Source organism: Gopherus evgoodei, chromosome 19 (assembly GCF_007399415.2).
Source record: "Gopherus evgoodei ecotype Sinaloan lineage chromosome 19, rGopEvg1_v1.p, whole genome shotgun sequence".
NCBI lineage: Eukaryota > Metazoa > Chordata > Testudines > Testudinidae > Gopherus > Gopherus evgoodei.
The window spans coordinates 18,256,702-18,276,821 of NC_044340.1; the positions used below are offsets into that span (position 1 = coordinate 18,256,702).

Here is a 20,120-nt window from a genome sequence, read left to right on the forward strand (position 1 = left end):
ATTCTGGGCAGCAGCATTTCTGTAGAGGTGTTTGTTTTTTGCACCAAAATGGAGCAACATGTTTATTGGCCGCAGTCACAAAACTTTGATCGTCAGCAAATCCAGGCATTTCCCTAGCCCCAGAAACTTGGGAATTTGGGGCTATATGGCTGAATTAATTCTTGCCTCAATTTTCTACCCGCAGACCACTGGGGACTGTTCCATTTGGGACAGCCCCAGAAAACAGGATGGTGATTCCCCAATTGTTTTCCGAGTAGACTGGAAAAGGAGATGGCGAATCCAGCAAAGAAGCGGCTGACTCAGCACCCACCAGCTGCAGTCCTGCACATCTGAGAGCCCCACTCATGGCTCCCTGGTCCTTCAGCACCATCTGCTGTCTGGGAATGGGAGTCTGAGAAAATGAGACACCTGTACTGTGGTTAACCCAGCACAGAGCCTGAGGCAGCCAAGTGTCTGCCTGGAAATGGGGTTGGCCATAAAGCAGAGGGGAAAGGACAACTTGAAGGGAAGGGACTCAGGGATGCTACAAGAGAAAACATCTGGCAGCAAAGTGAAGGAGAAACTCTGGCTGTGAGGGATGGTGAGGAGAAGTGGAATGAGCAGATGGGGGAGGGAGACAGGAGATGAGAGAGGTGAGGCCGAGACGGCATGGATGTGCGGGAAGATCAGTGAGGTTGTGTGGGGTGAATCCCGAGAGAGCCATTGAAATCAAGGGCTCATAGGTTTAGATGCATGTGGAAAGGGAGAGGAAACTCCCCAGTAATTTGCTCCCAGGCTGGGCAATATGGACACAGCAGGGACATGCCACTGACATCCCCACTATGTTTGTGTAACTCATTATTGTGGGTGTGTCACGGGTCTCCCTCTGCCCTATCCACAATGGACAGGAGTCTGCTACAAGTGCAAACTTGGGGACTTGGTCCTTAACACACTCTGGAGCACAGCCCAGCGATGTGAAGCCCCACCACTAACTGAATGCAGCACACTGTGCCGGGCCCAGCTCCTCAGCCAGCTTCCCATGCTCACAGCACAGAGTGAAATAAAAGCACCTGCTCCCGGTCCCCATCCCCCTCTTGGGCGATCCTCTCTCCTCCTGCCATCCCAGTGGGCCTGCGCTTCTGTGGGTAGGTCTAGCTGAAGAGTGAGGGGGTGGGGGGTGGAGATGTTTGGCTGTAGCACTGCACAGGTCTGGGGGTAGGTGGTATGTTGCCAATACGCTGTCAAACGAGGCAATCAGTCCAGCAGAACAAACTCATCTCTTGTGAGCAGGGCCCAGCTCCAGCTTTGGAAACTGGAAGCAAATGTGGCTTTCAATCGGCAAACCCCAAAGCCTCTGACTGCCTGGTGTGGACAGACAAGTCGCCCAGCCCCATGGTGTTGCCTGTACCTGAGGAAGTCTTCGTTCAACTGCCATCTGTTACACTAAGGGCACCGAGGGCTGCCCATTCTCACTGGCCTTGCACAAGGCAGGAGTGTGAATGCAACATTCCCCCAACAGCGTGTCACTCCCAGGAGCCCCAGAGGGCTGCATCCTCAGCCTGCTGTCTCACAGGCTCTTGATCTACCCACTGCTCCATTCAGCACTTTCATGGAGCAAAGGAGAGAAGATGTAAGGGGGGGAATCCCATCGTGTGAGGAGAGAACCTGTCTGGAAAGAGAGAGTTCTCACTGGTGTGGATCCACAGCTCAAAGGGAGGAGATCAAGCCAGGATCATGTGCAAAAATGAAACCCGTGCCTTTCTGTTATAGGAGACCTGCAGCAGTGTATGAGGGATTGGCTCGTCAATTCCTGTGGTGCATTTAGCCATTTTAACTGATCTGTCATCATTTTCTGTGTGCTGTCCCTGCAAACCTCCAAGGACTCTGCTGTGTTCAGACACAGGCAGCCATTTTGTATTCAGCTGAGGGCAGACTGCAAGAGAGGAGACACACACTTGCTCTCGCTTTGATGTTCCTTTTGCTTTTCCCCACTGCACAGCTCTCAGTCTAATCTATAAATTGGTTGCAACTGGAAGCCTCTCTGAACTGGCTGGGGTCATCCTGAGAATCACAACCATGTCGGCACTGGTCCTGCAATCGGTGTAGCAATGTGCAGCTCCTCCCGCGGGGGCAGCGGCATATTATCGCCTAGGCCAACAAGGCCTAGGCCTAGGGCGGCAAATTTGCAGGGGCGGCAAATTTGCTCGTGCCCCCTCCGCAACTCCGCCCCTTCCCCAAATCCCCAGCCCGCTTCCTCCCCCAGGCGCTGGGAGGGAGGGAGAAGTGAGGAGGCGGAGCAGAGGTGAGCTGGGGCTCATGGGCATGGGGAGTAACCCGGGGGGGCCAGGAACCGCTCCCTGCCCCAGCTCACCTCCGCTCCACCGCTGCCATCCCCCGAGCGTACCACAACTCCCCTTCTCCCCCCACACTCCCCGTCCTGCCAGGCTTACCGCGGGGGAGCAGAGGTGAGCTGATGGGGAGGGGCAATTTTTTGAGGGCCTAGGGGCGCTAAATTTGTTAATCCGCCTCTGCGCAGGGGTGCCAAAAGCCCACTGTCAGGTGCTAGTATCAACATCTGCTGCTGTGGAATGCTTGCGACTCAAAGCACTTGCTGTTTAGTGCACAGGCTTGTTGATTTGTTGCACCAAATCTCAGCCAGAACACGCAGGCCAGGGTGAGCGTCAAACATCCCAGCGCTTTTCTTGGGTGAGTACCGTTACAAATTCACTATGGTTGTAAGCAACAAGACGTCAGCTGCATCTTTCTGGTTGGAGAGGGAGCCTGGGTCTATTCCTATTGGCAGGAAAAGAGCTCTCCTGCTGCACCAGGAAAGAGGCACAATCGGTTGACATTTGCTTCACTTGCGCTTTGTCTTTGAGACAGAAGGACCAATTGAGACCCAGCCCCGCATCACTGCAGGGGGTGCGTCTGTGGTCTCAGCACTAAGGGGCACTGTGAAAAGGGAGGTCAGGCCCAGTGCAATGCCCAAGCAGGTAACGGCTGGGCACCGACATCAAGGTAGCCGCCTTCAACACTTTCACTCTCTTCCCATCTCAGAGAGACTGGGAATGACAGGGAGATTTCAAAGGGGGAAAATCTAGATACACATTATTTTCAGGCTCAGAGAAGGGCCGCCCAGCAAGAGGCTGTGTCACTGCCTGCCTGCAAGGCCCTGCTGCTGGAGCTCCCTGTTTGGGTGCTCCACACAAGCACACACTATCTGTGTGTTAAGCTACCCTGGTTCAGCAGCACTGCCTCCAGCCCGCCTACTTGCTACCCCAGCCACACTCTGGTCTCTGGAGGCTTGGTTACGACCAGCCAAGTGACCCCAGTCCTGAATTTCCCCACCCATGGCCAGCCCTCTCCTGGAAAATTCAGAGGTGTCATAAGGGCCTTGAAAGAGACAAATGCCTCGTGGCTTGTTGCTTTAACTGGAGTGAATATTCACTTCAAGAGCAGCACAGCACCAGGCTCATTTAGAATACAAGTAACACAACTGTATTTAACCAGAAGCAGAGAACTTTGAACTGAGTGCAGGTACCAGGGTTAAAGTCAGAAATGGTCACAAAGAAATAAAAGTGAAAAACATGTGCTAGTGACTAAGACTTCCCTCAACCAACATGGTAGTTTTGTTCTGTTTCTTATATCTTTTTCCAGCAAGATGGGTGACCGCCTCGCTGGTCAAGATCTCCCTCAAAGTGCTCAACTCCTCTGTCTTCTTAGGTGAAAGATGACTTGCGGTGCTTTATGCCCCTCTTTTATAGTTCGCTGAACTCTAGAAATGGATCTTCTCCATGTCTAGTGCCCCTGCTGTGAGGACAGGTGCCCTGGAGTCGGATGGAGAAGACTCCATGCTGGTGCCTTCTTAGTGGTAGGACCTGGCTTCCACTTTTTGCAAAGGGGATCCTTGCAGCTCTGCTGCTCAGATACTGGGTCCCTGGCTCCAGCATCTCTCTTTCTCACCAGAGTTTCTGCAAGAGGGCCAAAAGAGCTTGGCGCCTCTTGGATACTGCCCCTCTTGGGAGCAATGCAACTGGCAAACATTTACAGAGACACAGGATGAGATCCAGCTGGAATACAACATTTAGGGCCATGAGGTTAGAGAAGTAACACAAACTCTACATGCGTGTGCATGCTGGCAGCACCACATGCCCGCCTTACCCCAAATGCCCAGGATTGACTTTTCCCCCTGCCCCGTTACAGCGGGATATTGTCTCAGTCTGTTCACACCTCCAGTCCAGCCTCCTGTTTTCAGGCCCCTCTTGGCTGGCAGGAGTTAGTAGTTAATGGTCTGGTTGATGGTCTTCCATGGTCTCTCCAAGGTAACTCCCGTTCTTCCTAGACCAGTCAGGCCAACCCAGACACGTGACTCTCACCCAGTCACTGGCTCACTTATTCTCTGCCCCAGGAAAGAAAGAAAGCCCTTCGCCCCCACTGAGTAACAATCCCAAAGGGAGTGGGGCAGCTGAGGCATACGTACATTTCATAAAAAATAATACTGCGATTTCCTGCATTCTCCACAGAAAGTCTTAACCCTTCCCTGCTTCTTGAATCCAAAGGCCCCAGCCTAGGTCCAATGAATCAGTCCATTGCCACAGTGGGAAGTAACTTATATCCTCGAATCTCCCACTTTTGGAGCTGACACTCATTGCCCCGCTTCCTCCCAGTGGCGGAGTCTGCAGAGAGGAGAAAGACTGGCTGATTCCTGGTGCTGAGTCCTCCTGGCAGAGTGACCCATGCTGTGGGGTAGAGGGGGAAGAGGAACATGCTGTGGATGAAAGACTTTTATCCTCTGGAGATATTAACCAGGCACCTTTCACCAGCATGGAATTAACATGGGAAATCAAAACAGAAACGAAATGGTGGCACCTGCTATTCTGACCTTTATTCTTTTCACTCTGCATCCAAAAGGCCAGGGGGACATGCGGGGAGCTGAGGGTCGGGCACACATTCCTGGAGAATTACCCGGCTCTCTGTTTGCTTTAAGCCTGCTGTGTTACAGACAAGTGCACAGGTGTAACGGGAAGGCAGGTTTTAGGGCTGAGTGATGAGTGCTGAGTAACTGTCACCTGGCCAGCAAATAATGCACATAATGCCTGTGAAAGTTACCTTTAAATGTCAAAGCCCCCCAGCTCGCAAGGGCTTGCCGAGACGTGGGGAGGCTCAGGAGCAACCTGCTGTCAAACTGCAGCGCCTTCCTGGTTTTCTGATCCTCAGCCCCCACAGCTCTGTCGACACTCCTCAATCAGCTGAAGTTTCTCAGCACCGCAGTCCAATAATAAATTCAATCCTGTAGCACCCACCTCTGCCAGTTCAGCTCAGTCCTGACCTGCATCAATGACACATACCTTTGCCACTTTTCTCTGCACTATATTACTTCTGGCTTGTATGTATGGGCCATTAATACACTGCTCAGGTGAAGAGAGTAGCCACCGGTCTCATGCACATGAGAACTGCACTAATGGCCCAACAGTACATGCCTTTTTGTCTGCTCTGGCTTAATTATCTCAATGGGCTCTTCCTTTTGTGCTATAGCCCAAGGTGTGATTAGCAAGGTGGGTAAAATGCACCATTCTACATGCTGTAAAAATTCAGTCCAGTCTGAATTGCAACCAGGCAGCTTCGGGGACAGGAGTGACTTGCAATGAGCCTTTCCATGTCCTCTCCGCAGGAATGACACAGGCAGCCAGTGAGCTATCTCAGCCATGGATCTGTGTGAGTGTCCTAGGGGAACAGGGGTCCCAAGGATCTTACCACAGTACCCCAGTCCTGTCTGTGGACTCAGAGACCATGATGGTAGGAAGGAAGATGGTGCAAAGGGAGAGAAAACCCTAGGGTCGGCGCAAAGGATCCTGCTGGCAATCACAACCATTTCCACAGCAAATAGCCTCATTCGTTTCCACCCCCTGAGCCAGGCAGGTTCAAGGAAACCAAGGGCCCCTCTGAGGCCCAGGAAGAGCTGACTGACTTTGAGGGAAGAAAGAGACAATGGAAATGGCCTTATAGAGTATGACAGCTCTGCACCAGGGACAGGACAGCTCTGCACCAGGGACATGGATATCACGCTCCATGGCGTTAACCTCGACAGCACTCCTGGAGTTTTTCCAACGGACTGACTGGAGCAGAAACTGTTGGGAGTTGTTGCCGTAGGAGTCAGGTAAGAGGATCCCATCTTCCTAAATGATGGATGAACTGAACCTTACAGGGCTTGGAGAGGCTGCAGCTGATCTTGCTCTCTTGCAGTATTTATCACCTGGAATATTATGGCTGCACTGCAGAGAAGTCTTGTCCAAACAGAATCAAAGTGAACCAGAGGGCTGAGATCTGAAACATTTCAACAAAGGCTGATACCGCTCTGTCACGCTCCACCCTCAATCCAGCGGAGTGACAGTGTTTCCCGGTGGGGCACCCGGGAGAGTGGCATGCTTTTTGGGCACGAGGAGGAGGGCGGGGCGTTGCTAAGCGACTGCCCCCTTATCTATTAGCAGATTGTAGGGAGGTGGGCAAACAGTCTGGCAGCCTCCTGACTTCTCTGGGAAAACAACAGCTCTATTCACTGTGACACCATAGCTGCTGGCTTTGTTTAGCCCATGCATGCGTGTGTGGTGTGAAACCCAGGCTATTTAACGGGAGGCCCGGGTGCTGCGCCTCTGTCAGAGAGCAGCCGCTGGCCCCATGGAGCAGTGATGATGAATTAGCCGCATGATCTCCCCACTGAGTGCTGCTGTCATGGTAAGGATCTTTTACCTCCTGTACGACCACGCGCTGTCTGGTGGTGCACAGCCTGGAGCTAAATGGTCTCAGAGCACCTGCAGTTTGGTATGGAAGTGGTGAGCTCTGTGGGTTCCTTTCATGCACTAGACCAGAGGTTCTCAACCTTTTTCTTTCTGAGCCCCCACTCTCAACGTGCTATAAAGACTCCACAGGCCACCTGTGCCACAACAACTGTTTTTCTCCATGTCCAGTATTTTAAAAGCCAGGGCCGGCGTTAGCAAGCAGGGCAATTGCCTGGGCCCCCACGCCACAGGGAGCCACGCAAAGCTAAGTTGCTCCAGCTTTGGCTTCAGCCCCATGCAGCAGGTTTCAGACTTCAGTCCCATGCAGTGGGGTTGAGCTTTCTTCCTGGGGCCCCAGCGCCTCTTATGCCAGCTCTGGTTTATTTTGGCAGACACCCTGAATCCGGCTTGTGGCCCCCCAGGAGGCCTTAGACACCTGGTTCAGAACCTCCGCACTAGAGGATCTAATACACTTGAACATTTGCATCCGACCATTCCAGCGAATGGGAGGGAGGAATTGTGGGTTGGAAACTAGTGACGTGACTGAAGGAGGAAATGGAAACGGAGGGCTAAGAAATTGAACGTTTGGTTCTTCAGCAGGCATCAGATTTGTGTGTGGGTGCATGTGTGTGTGCGTGTGTGTGTGTGCGCGTGCGTGCGTGTGTGTGTGTGTGCATGCACGCACAGTCAGAAAGTGCCCCACTCAGACTGCTGAATAAAGTACCTTGTTTTCTTTCTTAGCTCTTCTTACAGAGCTTTGAGGTGCCTATCGCACAGCTTCTAGAGGACAGCCTTGGGCTGTCCAGCACCGCAGCTGGTGGAGAACATTTCATGAAAACATTTTTTAAGCAAAATGAGCATTTTCATGCAAACACTTTGTTTTGATCAAAATCTGTTTTTGAAGAAAACCTAGTTTGTTTTCAGCGCTCAGGGTAGGGTAGTTGTTTTGTTTTCCCATTTTCCTCCCCAGGGAGTTAATGTAGTTTCATTTGAAAAAAAAAACAAAAAAAACTGAAAAATTTGGGTGAACATTTTTTAAACAAAATGAAAATGTTTTGTTGCTTTTGAATTTCCCCCCAGAGTCCCCCTGTGTATTGACCGGCTGTACCCAGCCCACACAGGGCTGCCAGGGGAGCGCTCTGTTCTCCCACCCTGCCCCCTAGGACCTGGGATCCCACCTCCCATATCTCAGGCTTCCACTGAGAACAAAGGGAATGCCTGTTCCCAAACTGCTCTGGCTTTGTGTCTCTCCCCCTGGGCTGAGCTGGGACCGGGTCCCGGCTCTTGAGCCAAGGTTCCATCTTCTCAGCTCAGAGCCCCACGGTGGAACTTCCACTCTGAGCATGGCCACTAGGATCCCCTCTCTAAGGGGTATTGTGAGGTTTTCATTGACTGCTGGGAGACGGCAGGACAGTTGGACACTGGTGCCTGCAGGATAGGGACTTTGCAGTTGGTCGGACAGGGGAAGAGAGTGCATTGGCTATTTATCTATCTATCCAAGTGGATTTTCAGATCTGGGCCCAGCATGAGTGACTGGGCCATGAATCACCTCCTCCAGTGCATTTGGACCATTCCCCTGATTCCTTCCCTGTGACCCCAGATTTGTACAGATCTTTGTTTCTTTTCCTCTAGAGTCTTGGATCAGTTGCCCAGTTCCCCATTGACTTTCATAGCCCTCGGGATGCTGGCCAAAGCCAGGGGGCCAAGACAACAGAGCCAAGAGGAGAAGTGGGAAGGATACAGACCTCAGCAGGACAGGGTGAGCTATTCATGGGGGTGGGGGCATGAGGCGTAAGGGGTTTCTCTGCTTCGCCTGTCACCCACAGGATACAGATCAAGCCAGGACTGGCGACCTCATAACACCTGCTCACATCAAGGTGGCTGCACTGACCTTGCCTAGGAGATGAGCTGTCAGAGACTGGGGGTCCTCACGTGGGAATCCCACGCTGAGGGGAATCGCTGGCAACTGTCCCTCGTGCTCACCCCAGAACTGGTGCTTTCTTTGCCATTTCTAACCCTAACCCTCACCTCCGTTTGGAAAGAAAAATACCCTCCCCACCCCCGAACCTGAAAAATCTGTCCACTCCTCCCCCACTCCAGCAACCCCTAGTGTCTAGGGCCTACAAAGCCCTGCATGGAGGGTGCTGGAGTAGCTGTGCAGGTTGTTACCATCGCCTGCCCCTGGAGAAGGTCACTGGGAATTGCCTCTTGTCAGAGGTGTCCAAGCAGCCTGTCTACTCTGCATTGCTAAATGCAGCCAAGGGGGACAGGCTCTCCAGAGCGCCGGCCTGAGGATCACGTGCTCATCACAAGCATTTGCACAGCGCAGCACCACGTCACATCCCGTCTTATGCTCATGTAAATGACTCAGAACCTCCTTTGTGATCTATAGATGCTGCAATGTTGCCTCTCCAGAGACACAGCCAGCTATTAGTAAAGTAGGTAGGTTGCCTGGTCCCGCTAGCCTGGCTTCTTTAATTGAAAGGAGCCTGCTGGTCCTGTGCCTTTGACTGTGTTTTCTGGCCAGATGGAAGATGTACAGGGGAAGGTCCCTCCTTAGTTCTCATGTTTTCACCCTGGAGAGTCTTGTTAGGGATTGAGACCCAGTGCCCCCTCCTGGGTACTAACCTTGGTGCATGGCAAACTGCTGGGCTTATCCTCACAGGAAGAGATGAGAGTTTGTGGCGAGCTAGGGAGTTTACAAGGGGCAAGATGGGGCCTGTTGTCAGTAGCTACCGGTGTGGTGCTCTGCTCTTGCTCGATGATGATAAGAGTTGGCTGTGTGCATGTTCCCTCTGTGTGCTGCCCTGGCTCTGCGCAGATCGCTGACACAGCAGACCCTGAGAGAAGTCCAAAGACCACAGACTCTAGTAAGGTACGAAGGAACCCGAGCCAGGTTTATTGTCATATGAAGCACAGTAATGGTTCCCTATAGACTCTACAGAACATACTACGAATATGTGCCCCCTGGCAATGGACACAGCTCAGTCAGTGGCTGGACTTTCCACTGCCCCCTAGGCTGGACAAAGACGCGCACTCTGGGACCTACTTTTATACAGTTACAGGACAGATTATTCTCCCTACTGATGTATTGAGGTACAGCCCCTTGACTCATTAGGGTGCTGTCCCCCCTTTGATCATGTTGTTCCAGGCAAATAGATCTATCCATCATGCTGTCCTGTCTTTAAGATGCACCTGTCTGTTCCTTGTTATGTCTGTGGAGTGTCCTGATGTCATCTTGGCACAAGTTCCTCTTCTCACTACTTCTGTGAGTGAGGCCTGCCTCTGGCTCACAGTCCTGCTTTTGCTTAGTGTCATAAACAGATAGCTAAGGGTTAATGTCTCTTTCACCTGAAACACCTGACCAGAGAACCAATCAGGAAACCGGATTTTTTCAACTTTGGGTGGAGGGAAGTGGGTGTCTGAGTCTTTTGTCTGCCTGCCTGCTTCTCTGAGCTTTGGAGAAGTACCTTCTACTTTCTAGTCTTCTGTTTCTAAGTGTAAGGACAAAGAGATCAGATAGTAAGTTCTATGGTTTCTTTTCTTTGGTATTTGCATGAATATAAGTGCTGGAATGCTTTGATTTGTATTCTTTTTGAATAAGGCTGTTTATTCAATATTCTTTTAGCAATTGACCCTGTGTTGTATCATCTTAATACAGAGAGAACATTTGTATTTTTTCTTTCTTTTTTATATAAAGTTTTCTTTTAAGACCTGTTGGAGTTTTTCTTTACTTCAGGGAAATTAAGTCTGTACTCACCAGGGAATTGGTGGGAGGAAGAAATCAAGGGGAGAGCTGTGTGTTGGATTGCTAGCCTGATTTGGCATTTCCTCTGGGTGAAGAGGAAAGTGCTTTTGTTCCAGGATTGGGAACGGAGAGGGGGAATCACTCTGCGTAGTTTCACAGAGCTTGTGTCTGGGTATCTCTCCAGGAGCATCTGGAGGGGGGAAGGGAAAAAGGATTATTTCCCTTTGTTGTGAGACTCAAGGGATTTGGGTCTTGGGTCCCCAGGGAAGGTTTTTCAGTGGGACCAGAGTGCCCCAAAACACTCTAATTTTTTGGGTGGTGGCAGCAGTACCAGGTCCAAGCTGGTAACTAAGCTTGGAGGGTTTCATGCTAACCCCCATATTTTGGACGCTAAGGTCCAGAATTTGGGAATAAGGTTATAACATGGTGTAGCAGCGGCGGGATATAGACAGAATCCAGAAGCCAGTAGGAATATTATATTTTTCTTTTCTCTGCTAAGGGCTTTTTAGCAGAGAGAAACAGTTTGGTTTTAAAAGGGAACCAGAGAGAATTTTTTTTTTCTGCTCTCTAGCAGTTTGTGGTTTGCATATTAAGCGAGAAGACTGTTAAGGGTCTTTTGTCATGCAATAGCCCTCCCATTAGGTGGCAAGTACCAGCACTTATATGCATGCAAATAAAGTGGTTTTTCTGGTTTCCCTTAATTGAACATTAGCTAGAGAGAGAAAAGGAAAAAAGCACTGTTGCTAGGCAGACTTCAGGAGGCAACAGAGAGCCTGCAGTTCAGAAAATAAACACCGGAGGGCACCCCAACACAAGAAAACAGGAACCATGACTTCTAAGGCAAAGATTGACGCCGAAGGACAAATCAAAGACGCTGAACACAGGCGACAGATGGAGATGAAAGAAAAGGAAGAAAGCCTCAAACTGGCAGCCTTCCAAAGAGAACAGGCAGCCCAAGAGGCAGCACACAAAAGAAAACTAGAAGAAGAAGAGGTGGCCCACCGCCGAGAAATGGAAAAACAACAAAAAGAAATGGAAAAACAACAAAAAGAGAATGAAGAGAAGGAAAAACAGAGAAAACATGAACTGGAGATGGCAAAAGCTGGGCTGCATGTGCCAGCCAACCCTAACAACCCGGCGCCAATTATTGCTCCACAGCACAGGAAATTTCCCACCTACAAGGCAGGTGATGACACCGAGGCCTTCTTGGAAAATTTTGAAAGAGCCTGTCTTGGGTACAGCATCCCCGAAGACCAGTACATGGTAGAATTAAGGCCACACCTCAGTGGACCTTTAGCAGAGGTGGCAGCTGAAATGCCCAAGCCGCAAATGAATGACTATAAACTTTTTCAAACCAAGGCCAGATACCGGATGGGGATAACCCCAGATCATGCCCGTCGGCGCTTCAGAACCCAAAAGTGGAAACCAGAGGTGTCATTTCCCAAACACGCCTACTACATTGCAAAAAACTATGAGGCCTGGTTAACAGGAAACAACATTCAAACCTTGGAAGAAGTGAACCTCCTCATACAAATGGAGCAGTTCTTGGATGGTGTTCCTGAAGACATCACACGGTACATACAAGATAGAAATCCCAAAACTATCGCTGAGGCGGGGGAGATTGGAGCCAAATGGATGGAACTGGCAGAAAGCAAAAAAGCTACTGTCAAGGGGAACGATTACCCCAGGGGGCACACAGACCATAAACCCTACAACCGAGGACAGCCAAAGACCCTACATACCACCCAAGTAAAGCCACAGATACCCTACTCTTCAACCTCACCAGTCTCCAGTAACTCACCTCGGCCCAGTGACCCATCAGATGGAAGATGCTTTAAGTGTAATGAACTGGGACATATCAAGGCCAACTGTCCCAAGAACACCATGCGAGTGCAATTCATTACACCACCATCACCCCAAAGATCCCCAGGCCCAGATGCCTCTCAAATACCCTTGGAGCGAAGGGAAAATTTGAGAGTGGGCGGAAAGAAGGTTACTGCGTGGAGAGACACGGGGGCACAAGTGTCAGCTATCCACCAATCCTTCGTTGACCCCAAATTCATCAACCCAAAGGCCAAAGTTACAATTTACCCCTTCATGTCACAAGCTGTAGACTTGCCTACAGCTCCACTGCCTGTCCAGTACAAAGGCTGGTCAGGAATGTGGACTTTTGCAGTCTATGACAATTATCCTATCCCCATGCTACTGGGGGAAGACTTGGCCAACCAGGTGAGGCGGGCCAAGAGAGTGGGAATGGTTACACGTAGCCAAACCAGGCAAGCTTCCAGACCCATTCCTGTTCCTGAGCCGTCCACAGAAGCCCCGTCTGTGTTACCACAGACCCAGACAGAGGCAGTGGACCCGGATTCCATGCCTACCACTGAAACAGCCACAGCATCTCCAGTCCCAGGCCCGGAACTGGAACAGCAACCAGCACCAGCAAGTGCAACCACATCTTCAAACTCAACGCCAGAGGGCGCCAGCGCGCCAAAACTGGCAGAAGCACACGACAGCCATACCCAAAAGGCTCAGCCAGAGCCTGAAATACCCTCAGGTGCACCAGCGGAGAGCGGTTCACCAGCAACGGAAACAACCCCATCACCTACATCGCTTCCAGAGGGACCAAGCCCAAGTCCACAGTCTGAGGAGGAACTGGTGACCCCAGCCTCAAGGGAACAGTTCCAGGCTGAGCAGGAAGCAGATGACAGCCTTCAGAAAGCGTGGGCGGCGGCACGGAGCACCCCACCGCCTCTCAGCTCTTCTAATCGATCCCGGTTTGTTATAGACCAAGGACTTTTATACAAGGAAATTCTTTCTGGTGGACACCGGGAAGAATGGCAGCCGCAAAAACAGTTGGTGGTCCCAACTAAGTACCGGGAGAAGCTCTTAAGCTTAGCCCATGATCATCCCAGTGGCCATGCTGGGGTGAACAGAACCAAGGACCGGTTGGGGAAGTCCTTCCACTGGGAGGGGATGGGCAAGGATGTTGCCAAGTATGTCCGGTCTTGTGAGGTATGCCAAAGAGTAGGTAAGCCTCAAGACCAGGTCAAGGCCCCTCTCCAGCCACTCCCCATAATTGAGGTCCCATTTCAGCGAGTAGCTGTGGATATTCTGGGCCCTTTCCCAAAAAAGACACCCAGAGGAAAGCAGTACGTACTGACTTTAGTGGACTTTGCTACCCGATGGCCAGAAGCAGTAGCTCTAGGCAACACCAGGGCTAACACTGTGTGCCTGGCCCTAACAGACATCTTTGCCAGGGTAGGTTGGCCCTCTGACATCCTTACAGATTCAGGGTCTAATTTCCTGGCAGGGACCATGGAAAAACTGTGGGAAACTCATGGGGTGAATCACTTGGTTGCCACCCCGTACCACCATCAAACCAATGGCCTGGTGGAAAGGTTCAATGGAACTTTGGGGGCCATGATAAGACAATTCATCAACGAATTCTCCAATAATTGGGACCTAGTGTTGCAGCAGTTGCTGTTTGCCTACAGGGCTGTACCACATCCCAGTTTAGGGTTTTCACCATTTGAACTTGTGTATGGTCACGAGGTTAAGGGGCCATTACAGTTGGTGAAGCAGCAATGGGAGGGGTTTACGCCTTCTCCAGGAACTAACATTCTGGACTTTGTAAGCAACCTACAAAGCACCCTCCGACACTCTTTAGCCCTTGCTAGAGAGAACCTAAAGGATGCTCAAGAAGAGCAAAAGGCCTGGTATGACAGACATGCCAGAGAACGTTCCTTCAAGGTAGGAGACCAGGTTATGGTCTTGAAGGCGCAACAGGCCCATAAGATGGAAGCATCATGGGAAGGGCCATTCACGGTCCAAGAGCGCCTGGGAGCTGTAAACTACCTCATAGCATTTCCCAATTCCTCACTAAAGCCTAAAGTGTACCATGTTAATTCTCTCAAGCCTTTCTATTCCAGAGACTTACAGGTTTGTCAGTTTACAGTCCAGGGAGATGATGCTGAGTGGCCTGACGGTGTCTACTACGACGGGAAAAAAGACGGTGGCGTGGAAGAGGTGAACCTCTCAACCACCCTGGAACGTCTGCAGCGGCAACAAATCAAGGAGCTGTGCACTAGCTTCGCCCCATTGTTCTCAGCCACCCCAGGACGGACTGAACGGGCATACCACTCCATTGATACAGGTAATGCTCACCCAATCAGAACCCCACCCTACCGGGTGTCTCCTCATGCCCAAGCTGCTATAGAACGGGAGATCCAGAACATGCTACAGATGGGTATAATCCGCCCATCTACCAGTGCATGGGCATCTCCAGTGGTTCTGGTACCCAAACCAGATGGGGAAATACGCTTTTGCGTGGACTACCGTAAGCTAAATGCTGTAACTCATCCGGACAACTATCCAATGCCACGTACTGATGAGCTATTGGAAAAGTTGGGACGTGCCCAGTTCATCTCTACAATAGACTTAACCAAGGGGTACTGGCAAGTACCGCTAGATGAACCTGCCAAGGAGAGGTCAGCATTCGTCACCCATGCGGGGGTGTATGAATTCAATGTCCTTCCTTTCGGCCTTCGAAATGCACCCGCCACCTTCCAGAGGCTGGTAGACGGTCTACTAGCTGGACTGGGAGAATTTGCAGTTGCCTACCTCGATGATGTGGCCATTTTTTCAGACTCCTGGCCCGAACACCTACTACACCTGGAAAAGGTCTTTGAGCGCATCAGGCAGGCAGGACTAACTGTTAAGGCCAAAAAGTGTCAAATAGGCCAAAACAGAGTGACTTACCTGGGACACCAGGTGGGTCGAGGAACCATAAACCCCCTACAGGCCAAGGTGAATGCTATCCAAAAGTGGCCTGTCCCAAGGTCAAAGAAACAGGTCCAATCCTTCTTAGGCTTGGCCGGATACTACAGGCGATTTGTACCACACTACAGCCAAATCGCTGCCCCATTGACCGACCTAACCAAAAAGACCCAGCCAAATGCCGTTAAGTGGACTAATGAGTGTCAAAAAGCCTTTACCCAGCTTAAGGCAACACTCATGTCTGACCCTGTACTCAGGGCCCCGGACTTTGACAAGCCATTCCTAGTAACCACAGATGCATCTGAGCGTGGTATAGGAGCAGTGCTCATGCAGGAAGCAACAGATCACAACTTCCATCCTGTCGTGTTTCTCAGCAAGAAACTGTCTGAGAGGGAAAGTCACTGGTCAGTCAGTGAAAAGGAATGCTATGCCATTGTGTACGCCCTGGAAAAGCTACGCCCATATGTTTGGGGACGGCGGTTCCAACTACAAACTGACCATGCTGCACTCAAGTGGCTTCATACTGCCAAGGGGAACAACAAGAAACTTCTTCGTTGGAGTTTAGCTCTCCAAGATTTTGATTTTGACATTCAACACATCACAGGAGCTTCTAACAAAGTTGCTGATGCACTCTCCCGTGAGAGTTTCCCAGAATCCAGTAGTTAAAAAGTGTTCTTAACATGTAAAAGTCTATTAGTTATATACTTAGTAGTATATGTAAAGGTGCATGTGTTGTATTAATCTGTTTATTTTCAAGTTCTAGAAGGAAATTGCCGCCAGTGAGCTTCCCCACTGTCTGCAATTTGGGGGGCGTGTCATAAACAGATAGCTAAGGGTTAATGTCTCTTTCACCTGAAACACCTGACCAGAGAACCAATCAGGAAACCGGATTTTTTCAACTTTGGGTGGAGGGAAGTGGGTGTCTGAGTCTTTTGTCTGCCTGCCTGCTTCTCTGAGCTTTGGAGAAGTACCTTCTACTTTCTAGTCTTCTGTTTCTAAGTGTAAGGACAAAGAGATCAGATAGTAAGTTCTATGGTTTCTTTTCTTTGGTATTTGCATGAATATAAGTGCTGGAATGCTTTGATTTGTATTCTTTTTGAATAAGGCTGTTTATTCAATATTCTTTTAGCAATTGACCCTGTGTTGTATCATCTTAATACAGAGAGAACATTTGTATTTTTTCTTTCTTTTTTATATAAAGTTTTCTTTTAAGACCTGTTGGAGTTTTTCTTTACTTCAGGGAAATTAAGTCTGTACTCACCAGGGAATTGGTGGGAGGAAGAAATCAAGGGGAGAGCTGTGTGTTGGATTGCTAGCCTGATTTGGCATTTCCTCTGGGTGAAGAGGAAAGTGCTTTTGTTCCAGGATTGGGAACGGAGAGGGGGAATCACTCTGCGTAGTTTCACAGAGCTTGTGTCTGGGTATCTCTCCAGGAGCATCTGGAGGGGGGAAGGGAAAAAGGATTATTTCCCTTTGTTGTGAGACTCAAGGGATTTGGGTCTTGGGTCCCCAGGGAAGGTTTTTCAGTGGGACCAGAGTGCCCCAAAACACTCTAATTTTTTGGGTGGTGGCAGCAGTACCAGGTCCAAGCTGGTAACTAAGCTTGGAGGGTTTCATGCTAACCCCCATATTTTGGACGCTAAGGTCCAGAATTTGGGAATAAGGTTATAACACTTAGCAATGCCTGGAAGTATTTTGGTTCAGGCTTCAGGCCTTAGACTAGGCCTGTGACACAAAAGTTTATATTTCAGCGCCTCATCTTACTACAGGGCCCAGACTGTGCCACAGAGGAGAAAACAATAAGACCTAGAACTTGTTCAGTATCTAACCTCTCTCCCCTTCTCTCTGTTTTTTTAAAGATTCTTCTAACACGTCCCTGGAAAACCTCTGCCCCATCAAGAGATGCCTCTGGCTGCTTGGGGCCATTGGGCTGCTGGCAGGGGCAGCCGTCGGGATGTGGCTTCTAGGTGTGTATCTCCTGGGGGATTCCTCACCCCTCTCAAAACCGCCCTTAGACCAGCGGCTGAAACAGAGAGCAGGGCTTTGGGGTCATGCAAGTGATGGAGCGAATTGTCACCAGGGTCCCAGGACCACAGACACCAGGCGTGGGAAAGCCCAGCTGAAAAGCCCAGGAAGCGAGAGTACCGGAGGCAGCACAGGGCAGCAGGCACTGGAATGGATTCTAGTCCTTGTTTGCCATGACGTGCTGCGTGACCCTGGGCACGTTCCTTTCCCTCTTGGAGCCTGTTTCCCCTCTCACCCTGCATCTGTCGTGTCTGTTTCAATGTAAACTCTTCAGGGCAGAGACCATCTCTCGCTGTGCATTTGTACAGCACCGTGCACAGTGGGGGTCTGATCCAAGTGCTACTGTAGTGCAAATAATAGATCAACCTCATAATAACTGGAATCTCTCTGTTGACTTCAGCAGGCTTTGGATCAAGCCCTAAGGGTGTATCACCCCCTCGGGGCCAGTGCAGGGTTGTTCCCCATGGCGTGTGTTCTGGGGCCTTGTCTAGACTGTTCAATCATATCTCAGTCCTCTGCGCTTCCTCCTGAAGTGAAATTCCTGACAGTGCCCCTGTCGGACCAGGATCTCAGCTCCCTGCAGGACATGGAGTCGATCCCAACCTGCACAGACGCCGGGGAAGATGAGCCCGTCATCACCATGGCTCCCAGGAGAGGTTTGAGATCTTTACTCCCCAGGCCCCTTCTCTCCTCGCTGCCAGGATCCCTGTGGAGAGGATGTGTCACCTAGTGCCTTCAGCTGGACCTTTCACTTACAGTGATCTGTAGAAACCCCCTGAAATCCAGCCTGACCGAAGAGCAAGGAGATTTCCTTTCCTCAAGGTCAAAGGCAAAGCAAAGAATGAGGCTGCCTCTGTGCCTTTGCCTGCCCCTTTCTTGTTGTCACAGACCAGAAAGTTCCCCCACATTCTGTTTTTCTCCTTCAGTTTTGCAGTAAAAAGCCTCTTCCCTCCCCAGAGGATGTTTGCAACCTCTGGGGCTGTGGCATCACAGTAGCAACTTGACAGCTGAGTCCAGTGGTTAAAGGAGAGCGAAGCAGGAGGTGGAGGAGCAGTGGGGGGTAGGGGGGAAGTGCTGTTTACCCAAGCCAGGGAGATGAGCGGGAGCTCTGTCTCTGTTCTGAGCAGGGAGCTGGACTGCTCCTTACTGACCCCCTGATTCTGACCCACCCCCTAAAGTGGGAGCTGAGCAGATTGTGAGCTGTGGTTCAAATTCAGCAGCGACGCCAATGATGGTGTAAATTCAGCAGCGACACCAACGACGGTGTAAATGACTTTCCCACGCCTTCTGCTGTCTAGGGCTCAGCGTTAGCCCTCTGCACCCTTTTCCTGAGGTCGCCACAGATCACAGTGTGTCTGGGCCCCATTCGGCTGGGGGTTCCCCTCTTGCAAGCAAAGGCGAGGTGACAACAACCTCTTACGCACCGGATGTTCAGTGCAGGTGCACCAGTGCTCCAAACATGTCACACCTCCTGTTCCCCACTGGTTCCCCCTTTTCCGACCCTCACAGCCACTGTTTTAATCCCACGGGAAGCTAGCCCTGGGGATGGGGCGTCTCACAAAGCCACCACTTTACAGCAATGGAGTTTTAATCAAGTCCCTGAGATACTAATTGCTTGTTGAATGCAGGAGATTGTGTGGTTCATTGGACAGGGTGTAGGACAGGCAGTGGGTTCCACGCTCGCCTCTACCACAATCGCTCTGTGACATCAAGCTTGGCCTGCCTCTACAATGGGGATAGTGTTAATGGTGCTATTTAAAGTGCTTAGAGATCTCTAACTGGGAAGTGCTGTGTGAGTAGTAAGTGTCTTGGATTCAGCCTCTAACTAATTTTGCAGCTTTTCTTTCACTCAGACACACCCTGCTCAGCTTCTGCCTTTAAACCCAGTCCCCAAAGTTCTTTGTTTTTGTGACACTGGAGTGATTCTGAAGCAAAGGGGAAGCTTGCTAGAGCCCTCTGCATAGCACTACCCAGAATGCTTTGCCAGTACCCAGCAGTGCCACCCCTGAGCCCGGGGAACACATGGGAAGGTCCAGGAGTGGTTTGCAGTAGCCCCAAAGGTTTTCTGGGGCACTCTGCAGAGCCAGATTTGGGGATGGGTTCAGCCCTCCTTAGTCACTGGCACTTTACTGTGTTTAGCTTTGGCCTTTGTAAAGAGCTGGTGGCAAGGAAGCTTGTAGGACATTTTTAATAAAATGGTTTTAGTGTCTTTCAGAATAAACACAGGAAACTTCTTGTTGGAAGTGCAGGTGGAAGGCAGGCCCGGCTGGCTCCTGGCATGTCACAAGCGGTGGAATCTCTCCCTGGGGACTCTGATCTGTAGGCAGCTGGGATACCTCCAGTAAGTCATGCTCCTCTCCGCATAGACCTAGTCGGCCAGTCTCAGGTACAGGTCTTGGATTTGGCATTTTGATGAAAATATTGCAGAAGTAATGTGATCAGAGCACAGGACTGGGAGCCACGGACCGTAGAGTGACTGATATTTATTTGGGGCCTAGATTCAGCTGAAATGGAGTCCGATTCATAGATTCTAGGACTGGAAGGGACCTTGAGAGGTCATCGAGTCCAGTTCCCTGCCCCCGTGGCAGGACCAAATACTGTCTAGACCATCTCTGATGGATATTTATCTAACCTACTCTTAAATATCTCCAGAGATGGAGATTCCACAACCTCCCTAGGCAATCTATTCCAGTGTTTAACTACCCTGACAGTTAGGAACTTTTTCCTAATTACAACCTAAATCTCCCTTGCTGCAGTTTAAGCCCATTGCTTCTTGTTCTAGCATTGGAGGCTAAGGTGAACAAGTTTTCTCCCTC

The 20,120-nt window shown here is 50.6% G+C and overlaps 1 protein-coding gene across 3 annotated transcripts in view; it reads left to right on the forward strand.

The window, feature by feature from the left end:
- The first annotated feature begins 5,694 nt into the window (after positions 1 to 5,694).
- The window catches only part of TMPRSS5 (transmembrane serine protease 5), a 32,680-nt gene continuing 18,254 nt past the window's right edge, over positions 5,695 to 20,120 (forward strand). For 2 of the 3 annotated variants that reach the window (XM_030538472.1, XM_030538474.1), the window contains exon 1: positions 19,483 to 19,645. In XM_030538472.1, coding sequence (XP_030394332.1) covers positions 19,500 to 19,645 — 146 coding nt within the window. In that variant the 5' untranslated portion in view covers positions 19,483 to 19,499. Of the gene's footprint in view, positions 6,137 to 8,387; positions 8,515 to 17,138; positions 17,247 to 17,837; positions 17,961 to 19,482; positions 19,646 to 20,120 lie in introns of those variants that run through there. The other variant, XM_030538473.1, reaches the window with a different exon arrangement.